Here is a 15,588-nt window from a genome sequence, read left to right as displayed (position 1 = left end):
GGAGAGAAATAACTCCCTTTTTAAAATTTGCTTCGGAAAGAATTTCCACTCTCAACCTCCTGGATAACGTAGGGACTCATCGATATTTCTGATAGCGGCTACAATGTCTGGAATGTCGGTGTCCCTTAGAAGCCGCTTTGGGACTTGTCCGGCTCCAGCGGGGACCTCAGTCCCACGCACTCCAACCCTAGAAAGAGGCGTGGGGTGTGGCAGCAGTCCAGATAATATTACTGATTTTTCTACACCCAAGCCGGGGACGGTTCATTCAGCCCTCCGGAGAGGGGGCTGGTACTTTCGTTCTAAAGCTCTCGTTTCCTAGGGGAGCAAAATTGATAGACGCAGTGGGTGTGTTGTGTTTCGTCTTCCCCTCTATCTCTTTCTCTCTCTCTCTTTGAGGGCCAGAAGGGGTTAAATCTCAGACATCGGCTTCGTTGGAGAAGGTGAGGCTGGGAGGTGTGAGGTGAGGGTGTACTAACTGGGTGCCGGAGAGGTGTGGATGGAGGGGGTAGTTTCCTTCCTTCCGGGGCGGCTTTGTTAGCAAGGAGGCATAAGTGCGAAGTTTCTTGGACTTGACCGGAGCCAAGGGGATGGGGGGAGGAAGGTCTTGCTTGGCCAAAAAAGAGACTCGAGATTACATCTTGGATGTAAGGGAGATCTCACAGCTGAGTGTATTGGTGGCAAAATTCAGTTGTGAGCGCCTCCTTCTTTACATATCCTCACCCCAACCTCGCCACCACGAGACAAATGACACCTTACAGTACAGGGTGAGTTTTTAAAAGATCACAGGATGTGAGACAGCCTGGTCATTATGGTGCCTTTTCACATGCCCTGTTCTTTTCCTATTTGCAGTGAATGGTTTCTGCAACCTTTCGAGAGGTGAGAAGAAAGTTCATCCATTCCTCCCGTAAACCAGAGACTGGGGTAGTTATGCTTGGTTTGTGGAGAAGGGACTCTTTCCCTTAGGGATCCTGACACCGGGGTGGGGGTGGGGAGGAGGGAGGTTCTGTTGCAATTACTTGTTCCACTTCTTTCCGTATACTAAACACTTAAACGAAAAGCAAAAATCTTAACAAAGGTAACCAACAGTGAAAACCTTACTGTGTGGGATACATTTCTTACGGCTTCCTTTCAAAGGTAATAAACCTCTTATTGGCACAACTGATTTCTGACGTTCTAGGAAATCCTATCATTTCAGCGCTGTACATTAAGATGAAACAACCAAATTTAAGGCATAATATAATTCCTTCTTTTAATGTTGACGAGTTTGAGTCGCTAGATTATTGCAAGGTGAAAATTATTCGAGAGGTTTATAAATCCATTCAAGTGATTACACGCTAAGAGGGTTTTGTTTTGTTTAAGGTCCCTTCAAATTAATCAGGAAAAAGGTTTCCTTATTCTCAACACGTTCGAGAACTTCTCGGAGCCAAGAGATTATAGTGTATCTTTTATTAACCTTGCATGGGAACCTATTGGAGAAATAAACAATGCCTTTTGCCAAAGGAAAGAGAGTAAACGTTTTACTGAAACTATTTAACTTAAGTCCCCAGGGAAATATTCGATACAAATTGTCCATTTTAAGCATTTATTCCTCGACTTTATGTATTGGGGAAGAAGGGTTTTTTGGCTTTTTGAGTTGAAGGTTAATTCTTAATTAAATAAAATCCTTGACACTAACTAATGGAAATGAGGAGTCATTATTTTGTGTCAAGGCTCTGCTCTTGATATGTGGCCTCAAACGTTTAGAAACTTGCAAGTTAACTAGTGCATTTTTAAGGGTTGAAAAACACAAACTTACTCCAAGAATTATATCACATAGTAAGCACTTGGTAACAGCTTCACCCTCCCACAATTTTTTTTTATTTCTTTAAAATATTTTATTTATTTATTTTTAGAGAGAGAAGAAGGGAGGGAGAAAGAGGGGGAGCGAAACATCAGTGTGTTGTTGCCTCTTAATGCAACCCCTCCTGGGGACTTAGTCTGCAACCCAGGCTTGTGCCCTAACTGGGAATCAAGACTTCGAGGCTTTGGTTGGTAGGCCAGTGCTCAGTCCACTGAGCCACACCAGCCAGGGCCTACCCTCTCACCAATTTTAAACATGTTCATTTGAATTATAAAACTGCACAGATTAAAATACAGTGGCACCACTGTATTTTATTTGTGTGGCCACAGTTATACCATACCACATTGCCATGCAATGACATTGCTAATTCCTCATTTTAATGTGGACTGATTCATTAATCAGAAGACTGCCTATTTTTCCCAAACAGAATGATTAGGTAATTTAGTACCCCTCCTTCCTTGAAACAAGAAAATAATACTTGATTTTGTAGGTGACTGTCCCCTTATCTCTTGCTGCTTCTAGGATTCTCTCCTTCATTTTCATCTTGGCTAATGTAATGATGATGTGCCTTGGTGTGTTCCTGCTTGGGTCCAACTTCTTTGGGACTCTCTGAGCTTCCTGGGCTTCCTGGAAGTCTATTTCCTTTGCCAGATTGGGGAAATTCTCCTTTATTATTTGTTCAAATAAGTTTTCCATTCCTGGTGGTTCCTCTTCCCCTTCTGGTACCCCTATAATTGGGATGTTGGAGTGTTTAAAGATGTCCTGGAGTTTCCTAAGCCTCTCCTCATTTTTTGGAATTCTTGTTTCTTTATATTTTTCCGTTTGGTCACTTTTTTTCTTCCTTCTGGTCCACTCCCTTGATTTGAGTCCCAGTTTCCTTTCCATCACTATTGGTTTCCTGTGCATTTCCCTTCATTTCAATTAGTTTAGCCTTCATTTGTTCCTCTAATTTGTGAGTAGAATCAACCAGTTGTGTGAGCATCCTGATCACCAGTGTTTTGAACTGTGCATCTGATAGGTTGGCAGTTTCTTGTTCGCTTACATTTATCGGCTCTGGGGCTTTGAGTTCTTGAGCCATGTTTTGGTCTGTTCACACTTGTTATGTATGAGAAGAGGAGCCTTAGGTGTTCACTAGGGCAGGGCCACCCAGGTTGCTGGTTTGTGATGCTATATGTGGGGGTAGGGTCAAAGGGGGGCAATGGTGGTCCCCTCTGCTGCTTCCTGCCGCTGGGGCCTGTGCGGTCTGTCTCACTGCTCGCTCCTTTGCTGGTTTATCTGCTCGTGAATGTGTGACCTCCATCAGCCTGCCACCTTGTGTCCTTAGTGGGTCCGCCCCTTGCTACTCCACACCTGGGATCCGCCCATGTCTGCCTGCGGACCTGGGTGGGTCTGGTGGATCTTTTCTGCCCAACCCCGCTCAGCTGCTGGCTTTGCCTCTCTTACCCGTCTGGCTGAAAGGTTTGTTGTTGTTGGATGGACATCTGTATAGTTCGATTTTGTGTGTTTTGGCTGTGTATTTTGTTACTAAAACTTTGTTGTCTTTAAACTTGGTTGTGCAAGAAGGTACAATGTTTCCACCTACGCCTCCATCTTGGCGGAAGTCTCAATTTGTTTTAAATACTTAACTGCTTAACTATCATTAAGGTTAATCAAGTATTATATTGTATAAACTTATCTGATATATTTCTAGCAAACTAATATTTAATTTCTAACAGGAAAAATTTATTGAATTTACTATTCTGTGTTCTCAAACAATACTCAGTGGTACAAAATAAAAGCAAATTTTTACTCTGTACTCTTGCTTTCAGCATCTTTCTCTGAGACAACTATTGTTTTTATTTCTTTTGATTGGTTTAGGTATATCAATGCACTTTATCCTAATGCAGAATGCTAAATGAATCCCTAGATAATTAGAAATATATCTGATCCATCTAATAAATTTACATGTTTATGCTTCAGTGTACATATAATGATAGGGATATTATTGGAGAATACAAAATAGTGTTTTTCAAATAAAAGCTTGTTTTTATCCTTAAAGGTGATGATATATATTTGACTGTGAAAATAAAACACAAAAGATGCTCATTAGTTTTACTGTTTATCTTTTTCTAGTTATAATTATTCAGTATGTTTCCACTGACTGAGAAAAACAAACATGTGGCCCAGCTGTTGTTCAATACTGGTTCATGTCCAAGATGTATCTTCAGATTCTGTGGTGTGGATTTTCATGCACCTTACAAACTTTCCTACAAGGTATTTTCATTTTTTAAAAGTTAAGAACATTTCTTTATTTTTAAGTAAATACTTGTACATTTGAGGGGAAATATCTATCCACGACTCTTCATTAACTTAAAAAAGAACCTGTAATAAAATAATTACTGATAATGTTAATTTTGGAATTTATATTACCATAAAGATGTAAGTTACTTCTCAAGTGATTATATCTGACATTTAATATAGTAGAATCTTAGTGGAGCAATTCCCTGGTACATTTAATGCTTCTAGACCTTTTCTAAAGAGCATCTAAACAGAATATCACGCAGTGCTTTTCACCAGATATTAGGAAGTTGTAACAGGAGGGTGTGAGAGTCCTTAAATCTGTTAAGTGGAAGCATTGTGGATTCATTTGCATTTTTTCTTTTTCTGTTTTCTGTATTATTTCACTTCCAAATAGGTATTTGCAACCCTCTAGAAATAAATGCTATTAAATTATTATTTATTGCTATTAATAACAACAAAAGTTATATAGAGGTCTTTGACATTTATGATAATATACAGAGCTTTGACATTTAATAGAATCCTTTCACATAAAATATATAACATTTTGTGAAATATATTTTATTCTAATGGTGATGTTGTTTTCAGAGGCAGATAGTAATTATATATTTAAATATATAGCTATGTAGATAGTACAAACACATACAAACACACATGCACACACACTTGGTTTCTTATAATTTTAAAAAATTGCCCTGGCTGGTGTAGCTCAGTGGAGTGAGTGTGGGCCTGTGAACCAAAGGATCGCGGTTCGATTCCCAGTCAGGGCACATGCCTGGGGTGCAGGCCAGTTCCCAGCAGGGAATGCATGAGAGGCAACCACACATTGATATTTCTCTCCCTCTCTCTTCTTTTCTTCCCTTCTCTCTAAAAATGAATAAATGACATCTTAAAAATAATAATAATGAAAATAAAAAATAAAATAAAATAAAAATTGCCCAGGAGTTAGCAATAATTGTCATTTTTCCTATGTATTAGTTGTTCCTATTACTTTGAAATAATAGTTATATCTAATATTCATATAGCATTGTTATATGTCAAGCTCTCATATAATCCTCATAGTAACCTATTAGGTAGTAAGTACATACTATGATTGTCTCTATTTTCAGATGAAGAAACTGAGGCACAGAGAGGTTAAGCAACCTGCCCAAAGTTACACAGCTATTAAGTGAGCAAGCTAGGATATGAACTGTCTGTCTGAATCCAAAGCCTAGAATTTGGAGCTGGAAGACATGGATTTGAATCCCAGTTCCACCACTTTCCATCTTCAGTTTTCTCCTCTGTAATTGGGAATGATGATAGCATCCACCTCACAGGATTTTCAGGGACAATATCTAATAAAGTATGTGAAAACACTTTGAAAACAGGAAATGGTACCTATGCTATGATGACTAATATATGTGTATATTTATGCACACTAGACTATAAAGTAATAAACCTGGTTTTGTGTAACTTCTCTTACACATTTTTTTAAGAGTCTCCTGCTCTACCGACTGAGCTAGCCGGGTGCTACTTACACATTTTTAAAGACACATTAGAATCTATTTTCTGTGCATATGTTGTAAGTTTTAAAATATGTGTTATATAAGAGACTTAGTGTTACCAACTTTTGTTTGTATCACTTTGTGTAAATAAACATGAAAATATTTGAAGACTTTTTTTTGGAAAATGTACTTAAATTTTGACCTATTCTTTTCATATAATGATATATGTACACATACATATATATGTACTTGTTATACTGATGTTATACATCTCAGGTAATAAACATTTGTGTAGGTTATAAAATACCTGCATGTGTGTGCATGTATGAGTATTTCTTTGTTCAAGATAAAATGATCTATTGTCTTAATAAAATGAATTAAATTTGAGTGAGAGACTTTTCCCTTTACAGTCAGTAAATTGTAATTTGAGTGAATTTAAGAGAATGTTTATTCAGCAACTGAATAATAAAACCTGTTTAATTTAGACAAAATAGAGGAAAAGTTCTCTGAGTATTTGGATGAGTAGACTGAAATATGAGAATGGTGTGAAAGGAAGGCTACTTTTAACATTCTAATACAAAGGGTGACAAAAATTAGGGAAACCAGAATGTGCAATGGTAGAGGGCTTCTTTTGATGAATGCATACAAATGGTTTGTAATTGTTGTGCCAAATTTCAGCATTGCCAGCATGTTTACCTTTCTTTAGTAAATCGTCTTGAAATTATTTTTACTTAATAGACTTCTAATCTCTGTCTAATTTTTCAGATTTCACATTAAATAAATATTGTACATATGAGGTTTTAATGATTGTGAGATTATTAAATCATCTAGCAATAATGGAAAGTTTGTATGTCTATTTGTTAATAATTAGAATTGAAGGGTCTTTTTAACTGAAATTAGCAAGTGAATGACCCCACATTAGAACTACAAGCCAAATTAATACATTTCTTAATATTTCTTAATGGAGCCTTTTTTGCCTCAAATATAGGACTTTAGTTCACTGATATATGAAACATCCTTGAAAAAATATTCACACATCTATAAAAATATTCACACTCTAAAAGAGGTAATTCTCTTTTAAATTCCCTAGAAAGTGAGTGCTGGCTACTAAAATTAATTCATCACTCTAGAATTAATATAAATCAACATTGGGTAAATCTATGATATAATATTCACTCCTATTTTCATGCTTCATCTTACCCTTAGGGTTATTACTTTTTTTTTTTTGTAAATTAACTTTCCAGGAGTTGCTCAATGAACTACAGAAATTTCTAGAAACTGAAAAAGGTGAATTAATTTTGGAAGTTTCAAACCCACCTCCCAAGAAAATTCGACTACATGAATTAGAAGACGGGATTGATAATATGAGTCAAAATGGAGAAGGAAAGGTCTCCAGTGTTGAAGATGGAAACCTTGCTTCCAAGACTTCAAGTTTAAATGTATGCAACGTATGCCTAGGAATTCTCCAGGAGTTCTGTGAAGAAGAGTTCATCAAAAAGGTAAGTGATCTGTCTTTTGTTATTATATGTGCAATTATACAGAGGTTTTCAGTTTAAAGACCTAGAATTCCTGTATCTACAGGAACAATGCCATTCATTTCAACTTGTTTTACACCAATGGGTTATTAAAACATTTTTAAAATGTATTTTTAAAAATGCAAACCTTTTTATCTCAAATTACCTTTTTGTCAACATGATACCTGAAAACAACTGAAATATATATATCTATTCATCTAGTTTAGTCATGAGTGCTATTCAGTTGAAAAATATATAGCAGCTTTCCTTTTGCTACTTAGAAGTAAAAAGTTATAGGAAAGTTCTTTATTAGTCATACCTGTAAATGTCTAGAAAAGACAAGAATTACAGCTTTGTGGTAGGTACGTGTTTAAATGTGGTATTGCCTCTTAAAATCTTTCTTAAATTATGGGTAACCTAAAAGAAAACTATTTTGACATTCAATAGATTGTTCTGCAGGTGAGTCCTAGCAGTTTTGGTGATGTCAGTCCTCAGGGTCATGGTTAGCAAATAATTTCAGGAGGTTTATGAGAGTTCCCTGCTCAAAGGGGAAAGTTGGAAGGTTTTGCAGTGTCATCTCCTGGACCAAAAGTTTATGTGATGAAGATTACTATAAAATTTTCATCAATTCCTGGGAATTTACATAATACATTCTTATGTGTAAAAAAAGAATTTTTATATGATGATTTTTTAGGTATGCCAAAAAGTTGAGGCCTCTGGATTTGAATTCACCAACTTGGTATTTTCAGTCTCCTTCCCACCACAGCTATCCGTAAGAGAGGTAAGTTCACTTACACGCTTAAAGCTACGTGTGAAATGCCTGCTAGAAGTTTCTCAAAAAATATGCATGCAGCGATATTCTTTACCATATTATATATTTTACATTTTGTTTACTTATTGAGTGATTGAAAGCATTACATTATAGCTGTTTAATAATATTGAGTGAATGGATGAAAAAACGGAATTATTGGTTCAGATTAGTGTATTCATCACAGGACTGCCATATTTTTTAAAGGTTCTCATTCAGCAGAAGACATTCATTGAAGATTAACTCTGTGGTCAGAGATCTCCCTCTGAGAATTGACCAGGAATCCAGAGGCCTGAGTGTGGGGATGAGGGAAACACCAAGTACATATTTTATAATGGTCCTAGGATAGAGATGTTTCGATTATGGTCAACCTTTTTATTTTCTGGAGTATAATATAAAACAATGGCACCTCTTTTAGTCATTGCTAGAAAGGGAAATAGCCTTATGTTTATTTTACAATAACATTTCCCCTTAGTAAAAAAAAAATAGTCATTACTGTAATATTTTTGTTTGTCAAAATTGACATGAAAACATAAAACTTTTTGTTAATACTATTACATGAAGTATAAGGAGAATGGCCTTGGTAATCTCAAATTACAACAATGAGTTTTAAACATATCTGCTTATTTTTATGTATAAGGTATCTTTTCATTAAGAATCCCCCAACATCACCAGAATGTTATATCTTATACCTGTCACTTTCCTTGGGTGAGCATGTTTGTTAGCCCCCAAAAGACTGAAAATTGATTTAGAACTTGTTGAATGATAGATACAAGCTGAGAAGTGAAGAAGAATAGATGGTTTTAAGTAGTACCTCTGTTAACGACTAGATAACTAAGCAAATGGAAGAATAAAGGGGAGGATATACTGAGGTTTCTAAACACAAAGTCCTTTTCTAGTCAATCATCAAAGCATTTCTCTCTGATAGGTCATCTTCAGGGTCCAATGTTCACAGAGAAAAATAGACTTCCAAAAGCTAAGTGACTTGCAAAAAGTGGCAGTGTTTGAGTAACAAAAATAGAATAAGAAACATAGCTGTTCCTTGAAAAACAAAGGCTTGAACTGTGCAGATCCACTTATGCACAATTTTTTTCAATAAATATTGTAAAAATATTTTCTTTTTATGATTTTCTTAATATCTTTTTTTAGTTTACTTCATTGTAAGAATACAATATATAGTATACATATAAAATACAAAATGTGTTAATCTACTGTTTATATTATCAGTGGGACTTCTGGTAAACAGCAGGCTATTAGTAATATTTTTGGGGAGTCAAAAGTTACCCACAGATTTTTGACTGTGGGAGGATGGGGTGCCCTTTTTACTCCTGCTTTGTTCAAGTGACAATTGTATATTTTCCAAGTGTGGTTATATATCTTAGCACAAAACTCCTCTCAAAGTTTATATCTTTTACATTAAAATTTGTGTTGTCCGTATGTATCACTTATGTGATGATTTTAACAATGTTGATTTAATATTATTGAATACTTATGGAGTATTTATATTTTATATCAGACACAGGAGATGCTATTTTACAAAACAGAATTATTCTGCTTAAACTCTACTTAACTTTTTGTAACTGATTTCAGTCACTAAACTATTTAGCAGAAATATGTGACTTGTTCCTATTAAGGGGGAATTAATACTTCCCACAGGTTAGTGTGTTAAGTAACTTATTATTTTCCTTTTTGTTAATAAGTAGTATATTTTCACCCATTTACTTCTTAAGAATAATAATTATTCAAAAAGTATGCAGTTTTGTATATAGCATACTATTTTCACAACCTAGATTTCTTGCACAAATTGTACTTATGTTTCACTTTGTGATTTTTTTATTATGTTTTGTAACTATTATTGTTGTCTTTTATTACTTCTTTGGTGTTGAGATATGTTATGGGCCAGACTCAATATAAATTGTTTTTCAAACCAGTTAACTTACTTGTTACACTTCCCAATATAAACAGATGACACATCTTCAGACTCTTCTTGCATTTTGAATATAAATTTTCTAACTTCATTAGTGATATGTTTGTTCTACAATGTGGTTTTCTATTTAGAGCTTGTAAAACTTAGAACTTATTTGTCTGTGTGTAGAATAAACATATTAATATACATGGAATTGATTTGTACTAATTATCTCATAATTCAGAGTGGAATATATAATTGTGTCAATTTTTTCCCACTTCTGTAGAAGGAAATTTTTTTTTAAGATTTTATTTATTTATCTTTAGAGAGGAAGGGAAGGAGAGAGGAAGAGAAATATCAATGTGTGGTTGCCTCTCATGCATCCCCTGTTGGGAACTGGCCTGCAACCCAGGCATGTGCCCTGACTGGGAATCGAACCGTGATCATGTGGTTCGCAGGCCCATGCTCAATCCATTGAGCTACACCAGCCAGGGCTGCAGAAGGAAATTTTGATTAAAGATATACTAATTGAAAGCAAATCGGTTTTTTTCCCCATTTTTTATTATTTATTTATTTATCTTTAGAAGGGAAGGGAAGGAAAGAGGGAGAGAAATACCAATGTATGGTTGCTTCTCATGTGTCCCCTGCTGGGAACTGGCCTGCAACCTAGGATGTGCCCTGACTGGGAATTGAACCATGATCCCTTGGTTCACAGGCCTGTGCTGAATCCACTGAGCTACACCAGCCAGGGCTTGAAAGCAAATAGTTTTTTGAATAAATGGTAGTGTTTGTTATTCCTGCTTACAAAAGAACCAAGGGAACAGATGGCCTCAAGTAAACTATTTTTAAAGATTCAGCTATTCAGTTTGTTTTAATCTCTACATTCCTGGCCCTTCCAATTCCTTTCTGCCTACAGCCATAGTTTTTATTTATCATCAACCTAAAAGTGCTAATTTAAGAGCTAAGAAAGAAAAGCTTGCAGTCAGTGTAATCATCACCACCTTTCGCTGAGTTTGGAGAATACGGAGGACGGGAGGGAATGCATTTCCCGTGTGTGCTACCCTAAGAACCAGCTCGTCTGGTCAGGAAGTTTAGACTGAATACTACCAAAGAGAAGAAAAACAAGTAGATTAACTGATGAAACTATGTTAGACGTAAAGTAAGACATGGTAAGCAGAATATATGGAGGCAGTATGCAGGGATTCACAAAAGACAAGAATATGGAAACTAGCTGGACATAATACTTGGAAGCTTCAATACCTTCAGTAACAGCATTTGAATGACAAAATACAGTTGAAGTGATAAGGGAAGAATTACTATCTCATGACTACCTTGATGACTTTCTGGATTTGGGTTTGCCATTGGGGTGTAACAATAGAAGCATGTCTTCACTATAGACTCAGATGTCTCAAAGGGAGAGATAGAATAGTGTGATATGACAAGAAATTATACCTGGACTGAGAATCTGCAAACGGAATGATGCTAGACACCATCTAGAATAGAGTTTAGAACAAGAGGGACCCCTGACTGGTGTGGCTCGGTTGGTTGGGCATCATCCAGTAAAGCAACAGGTCACTGGTTCAATTCCTGGTCGAGGCACACACCTGGGTTGCAGGTTCAGCCCTCAGGGCCTGTACAAGAGGCAAACAAGAGAGGTAACCAATTAATGTTTCTCTCCCTTTCTTTCTTCCTCCCTTCCCCTTCTCTAAAAATAAATAAATAAAATCTTTTAAAAATAAATAAAATGAGAGAAATGGGACAGATTCAGAAGTGGAAGTGTGCTTCTGCCCCTTGGCCAAAGGAAAGGTGATTCGTTGCAGACATAAACTAGTCACAAAAGTTAATGTATACGGTAGCAGGAGGGACTCCCAGTATTTAGGCCCTTGATGGAAATCACATTTGGTTAAAAGCACATTGTCTGACAACTTTTGAATTGGAACAGTTTCTTCTCCTAAGTAGTGGTTCTCAGACTTTAGTATACATGGGACTCCTGTTGGAGAGTGTCCCAGGCCCTATCTGCAGGTGTTCTCATGCAGTAGGTCAGTGGGAAAGTTTGTGTTTCTAACAAGTTCATAAGTGATGTTGGTGTTGTTGGCACAAAGACCACACTTTGAGAATCACTGCCCTAAAGGCTGATGGCAGAACCAGTGTAGTCCTAAATGGCAATGAACAACCTTTTAAGATTTGTATTTCTGATAGGAAGGGGAGAAACAGGCATAATTAGAACATATCCTAGCCTTTTAATAGATGGATTTCAAGCAGTCCAAAGGAAAGGCAGGGGAAGAAAAATGGCATAGGAATCTGGACTGGAAGATAAAGGAAAATGTTTGGGAGATGCAGAGAAAGTGCAATTGAGACTTCAATTAAAACCAAATTATCCCAATCAATAAAAAAGTTGAGGGATAAAAATGAAGAAGAAAAATGAGGAATCCTTCCTTCTCTCTCTTTCTCCCTTTCCCTCTCCCCTTTCTACTTATATATTTCATTTGTATTTATATATTTATACATATTTATTTAACTTCTTATTTTGTAAAATTTCAAAAATTGTAAGATAGCCTAACAACTCTCTATGTCTCTATGTATATATTATCCAACCCTAACAGTGAAATTGTTTGCCAACCTGAGATCAGTTTCAAAAAAAAGAGAGAGGAAAGCTGAAGTTAAATTAATGCAAATGTAAGCAGGAGGGTTAGATCTGTAAGATTAGCAACTAGAAGATAAAATCTCTAATGAGTAGGGGACTTGCAAGAATTTCTAAGGAAGACTTGGGTACTTGGGGTTATGTTTAGATCAAGAAAGAGATGAAAAAGGGAATTGGTCTGCTATTGGCAACTTATGGTGTACTGTTGATGGATGATGTAGAGAAAGCAGAACTCTGTAAATACCGCTTTACTTCTGTTCTTTCTCTCAAGAAAAATCATCTTCATCTGAAAAGGGTAGAATGATCATTGGTATGGAAGAATGAAAGCTCCACATGGCAAAGCTTCTGGAAATGGGTTCAGGTATTCTGTCCTGGATGAATTACATTCCAAGATAGATTCAGAAAGGACTTGGTGCTGTTCATGATCCTTGCTAGCTTTTAAAAGATAGATTTTCCAAATGACTAGAGATAGGTTAGGGCACTTCCAATTTTCCAAAGGTTAAGAAAAGTTGGTTCTATTAAGTACCAACTCATGAACTTGACCCTATAACCCTGGCAAGATTCTAGGTCCAGAATGAAAGAATATCTTGTGGGCACTGAGAATTAGGCAGTCTGCATTGTCAATACACCAAACAGGTTCGCTAAGAACAAATGTTCTTATGTCTGTCATATTTCTTCTGTTTACAGGTAGCAGGACTGGTAGAGCAGAGAAATGTAGTAGTACCTGTGTAACTGGCATTCAGCTAGACTAGGCTTCTTTCTCATGATAACTTCCTGAAAGTGGCAGGAACATGAGCAGGCTGTGAAGACAGTTGGGTAGATTGTGCCTGGCCGGCCATACCCAAAAGGAGCTGATTAATGATTGGTATGGAACTTGACAGTGTTTCTCCAAATGTGCTCTGCACAGCAACCACCCAAAACCTACTTGGGGAAAGTTTTTGATTGCTGGGCCTTGTCTCAGACCTCCTCAATCAGAATCTCTGGGGATGGGACATATAGAAGCCCCTCAACAGTTCACATGCATGTTGAAATTTAAGAATCATGGAACTTTAGACATATTTCTGAAGTGTTACAGGACACTTTTCATACCTTGTCCTGTTCATGATTTCTATCCATGATACATTGGAAACGTTCACTACAAGTGTGCATGACAAAAGTTGAGTGTATAGCAGAGAGGCTGAGTGTGAGACTTGAGATCCAAAAAGATCTCAAGAATAGGGAACATCTAACAAAATGAATTGAACAGAAATAAACCTAAGTTCTTATACTTGGGTTTAGAAAACTGCCAAGTAGAGGATCAGCAGGAGTGGCTTAAAAACTGTGTTTATAGACAAGGCTATGGGTTTTAGTCAATAGCCTGATGAGGATTAGAGGTGTCATATAGATAATCTCTTTGGATTTTAGTCCAGATTTTAGAAGTACAGTGTTTGGAAAGATGAAGGTGACAGACAGTCCTCTTTTACTCAGAGCTGGCCGCTCATGGAGTGCCATATTCAGATGGAACATTCTACTTTCAGAGGAACAAGGACAAATGGGAGGGCATTTTGTGGCGGCCTCAGGAATTGGTGAATGTTACTTTATGTGAAAGTTAAAAAGGGATTCATGTATGTAATTAAGATTAAGGGTCCTGAGATAGAGAGATTATCCTGAATTATCCAGATAGATTCAGTCTAATCACATGGGTCCTTAAAAATACCCTTCCTGGCTGGGGTCAGGGTCAGAGGAAGATGTGATTATGGAAGAATGGTCAGGGAGATGCAGTGCCACTTGCTTTGAGGATCGTGGAAAGGGGCTGTGAGTCGAGGAATGTGGGTGGCCTCTAGAAGCTAGAACAGGCAAGGAAATGGGTTCTCTCAGCCTGCAACTTCCAGAAAGGAACATAGTCCTGTTGACATTGTGATTTTAGCCCAGTGAGACCTGTGTTGGACTTCCGACCTCACCGTAAGGTAATAAGTTTGTGTTGTTTTACCCCACTAAGTTTACAGTAATTTGCTATAGTAGCAATTTAAAAAATGGATGCACATTCAGAGGAGTTCTGAATGAACGGTGGGGACATCTGAAACCTGGTCACAGGAGCCACTGGAAGGAACTTGGGTTTACGATTTAGTGGAATTAATTTGCTCTATTTAAATATTTGAGGGGTTTTCTGCTGCAGAGATAGGATCAGAAGGAATATAGTTTTCAGCTGTAATGAGTTAATCCATAACAGGGTAAACTGTTTTCAGGGATGGTGAGTTTTCTATCACCAGAGTGTTTAAGCCCAAGCTGGGCAACTACTTGGCAGATACACAAAGGGATGTGTATCATTTAGTTGGTTAGACTAGAGACTTTATGCAGCCTTTCAACTCCAAGATTCTGTGTAGTTTTAAGAAAAATATTTATGATGGTAATTTTTGTTACCTTATATTCATGATTGATTCCTCTAAACCTCTACACCACATTAAGTTATTGCCTCACTAAAATTACCTTGGAATAAATGACCCAGACTTATGCTAATAGTAGGCTAAATTTCCATTTGTGGGAAAAGAACATTCCATTAAGTCCTTCAAAAACCAACAACAAAAAATGTTTTAAAGATCTATTAATTCTTTTAGGTTTATCTTTACTAGTGAAGTCCAGTAGAGGGCAATATGGTACTATTAGTTTGGCTTATTGGTCCCTCCTCATGGAGAGTATGTGGGAGTGTGTGGGCTCCAGGGACTTTAAATGCATATAGTGTCTCTTAAATGTTACTTTGGTTGTATGAAACACCAGCTTCTGATACGCAACTTGATGTGGGTGGTGTCTTATTTGTCAGATCAAACCTTTTTTCCTTTCATTTGTTATACTTCATAATATCTTCATGTTTTACACTAAGTACTGTCATTATACACAGCCCCAGAAAAGTAGCCAAAAATAAAAATAGTACCATTTTTATGGTAGCAGTTTATAGTTATAGAGTTGTTTTTTCTTAAATTCTGACAAATGGGTATTCAAAAGACTTTGGATTTTTACTTAAATCTGTGGGTTCTTAATTAGTCTGGGATCATTATGTCATTAAGAATCTAAAGAAAGCAATACAACCCTTGTCCTAAAAATGCACATATTCAGAATTTTTACATGTGCTTATAAGGGGACT

At 36.7% G+C, this 15,588-nt stretch overlaps 1 protein-coding gene across 11 annotated transcripts in view; it reads left to right on the top strand.

Moving 5' to 3' along the window:
* PUS10 (pseudouridine synthase 10) overlaps nt 1–15,588 on the top strand; it is a 65,047-nt gene that overhangs the window by 655 nt on the left and 48,804 nt on the right. The window contains exons 1-5 of one of the 11 annotated variants that reach the window (XM_053666883.1): nt 30–440; nt 850–876; nt 5,227–5,459; nt 6,846–7,100; nt 7,810–7,896. In XM_053666883.1, coding sequence (XP_053522858.1) covers nt 6,966–7,100; nt 7,810–7,896 — 222 coding nt within the window. In that variant the 5' untranslated portion in view covers nt 30–440; nt 850–876; nt 5,227–5,459; nt 6,846–6,965. The other 10 variants (XM_053666880.1, XM_037163769.2, XM_037163774.2 and 7 more) reach the window with 10 other exon arrangements.

This window comes from Artibeus jamaicensis, unplaced genomic scaffold (genome assembly GCF_021234435.1).
Source record: "Artibeus jamaicensis isolate MK-2021 breed Jamaican fruit bat unplaced genomic scaffold, CSHL_Jam_final contig_465, whole genome shotgun sequence".
In the NCBI taxonomy this organism is placed as follows: domain Eukaryota; kingdom Metazoa; phylum Chordata; class Mammalia; order Chiroptera; family Phyllostomidae; genus Artibeus; species Artibeus jamaicensis.
The sequence above is the reverse complement of the archived record's forward strand: the minus strand, read 5'-3'. Positions and strand labels throughout refer to the sequence as shown.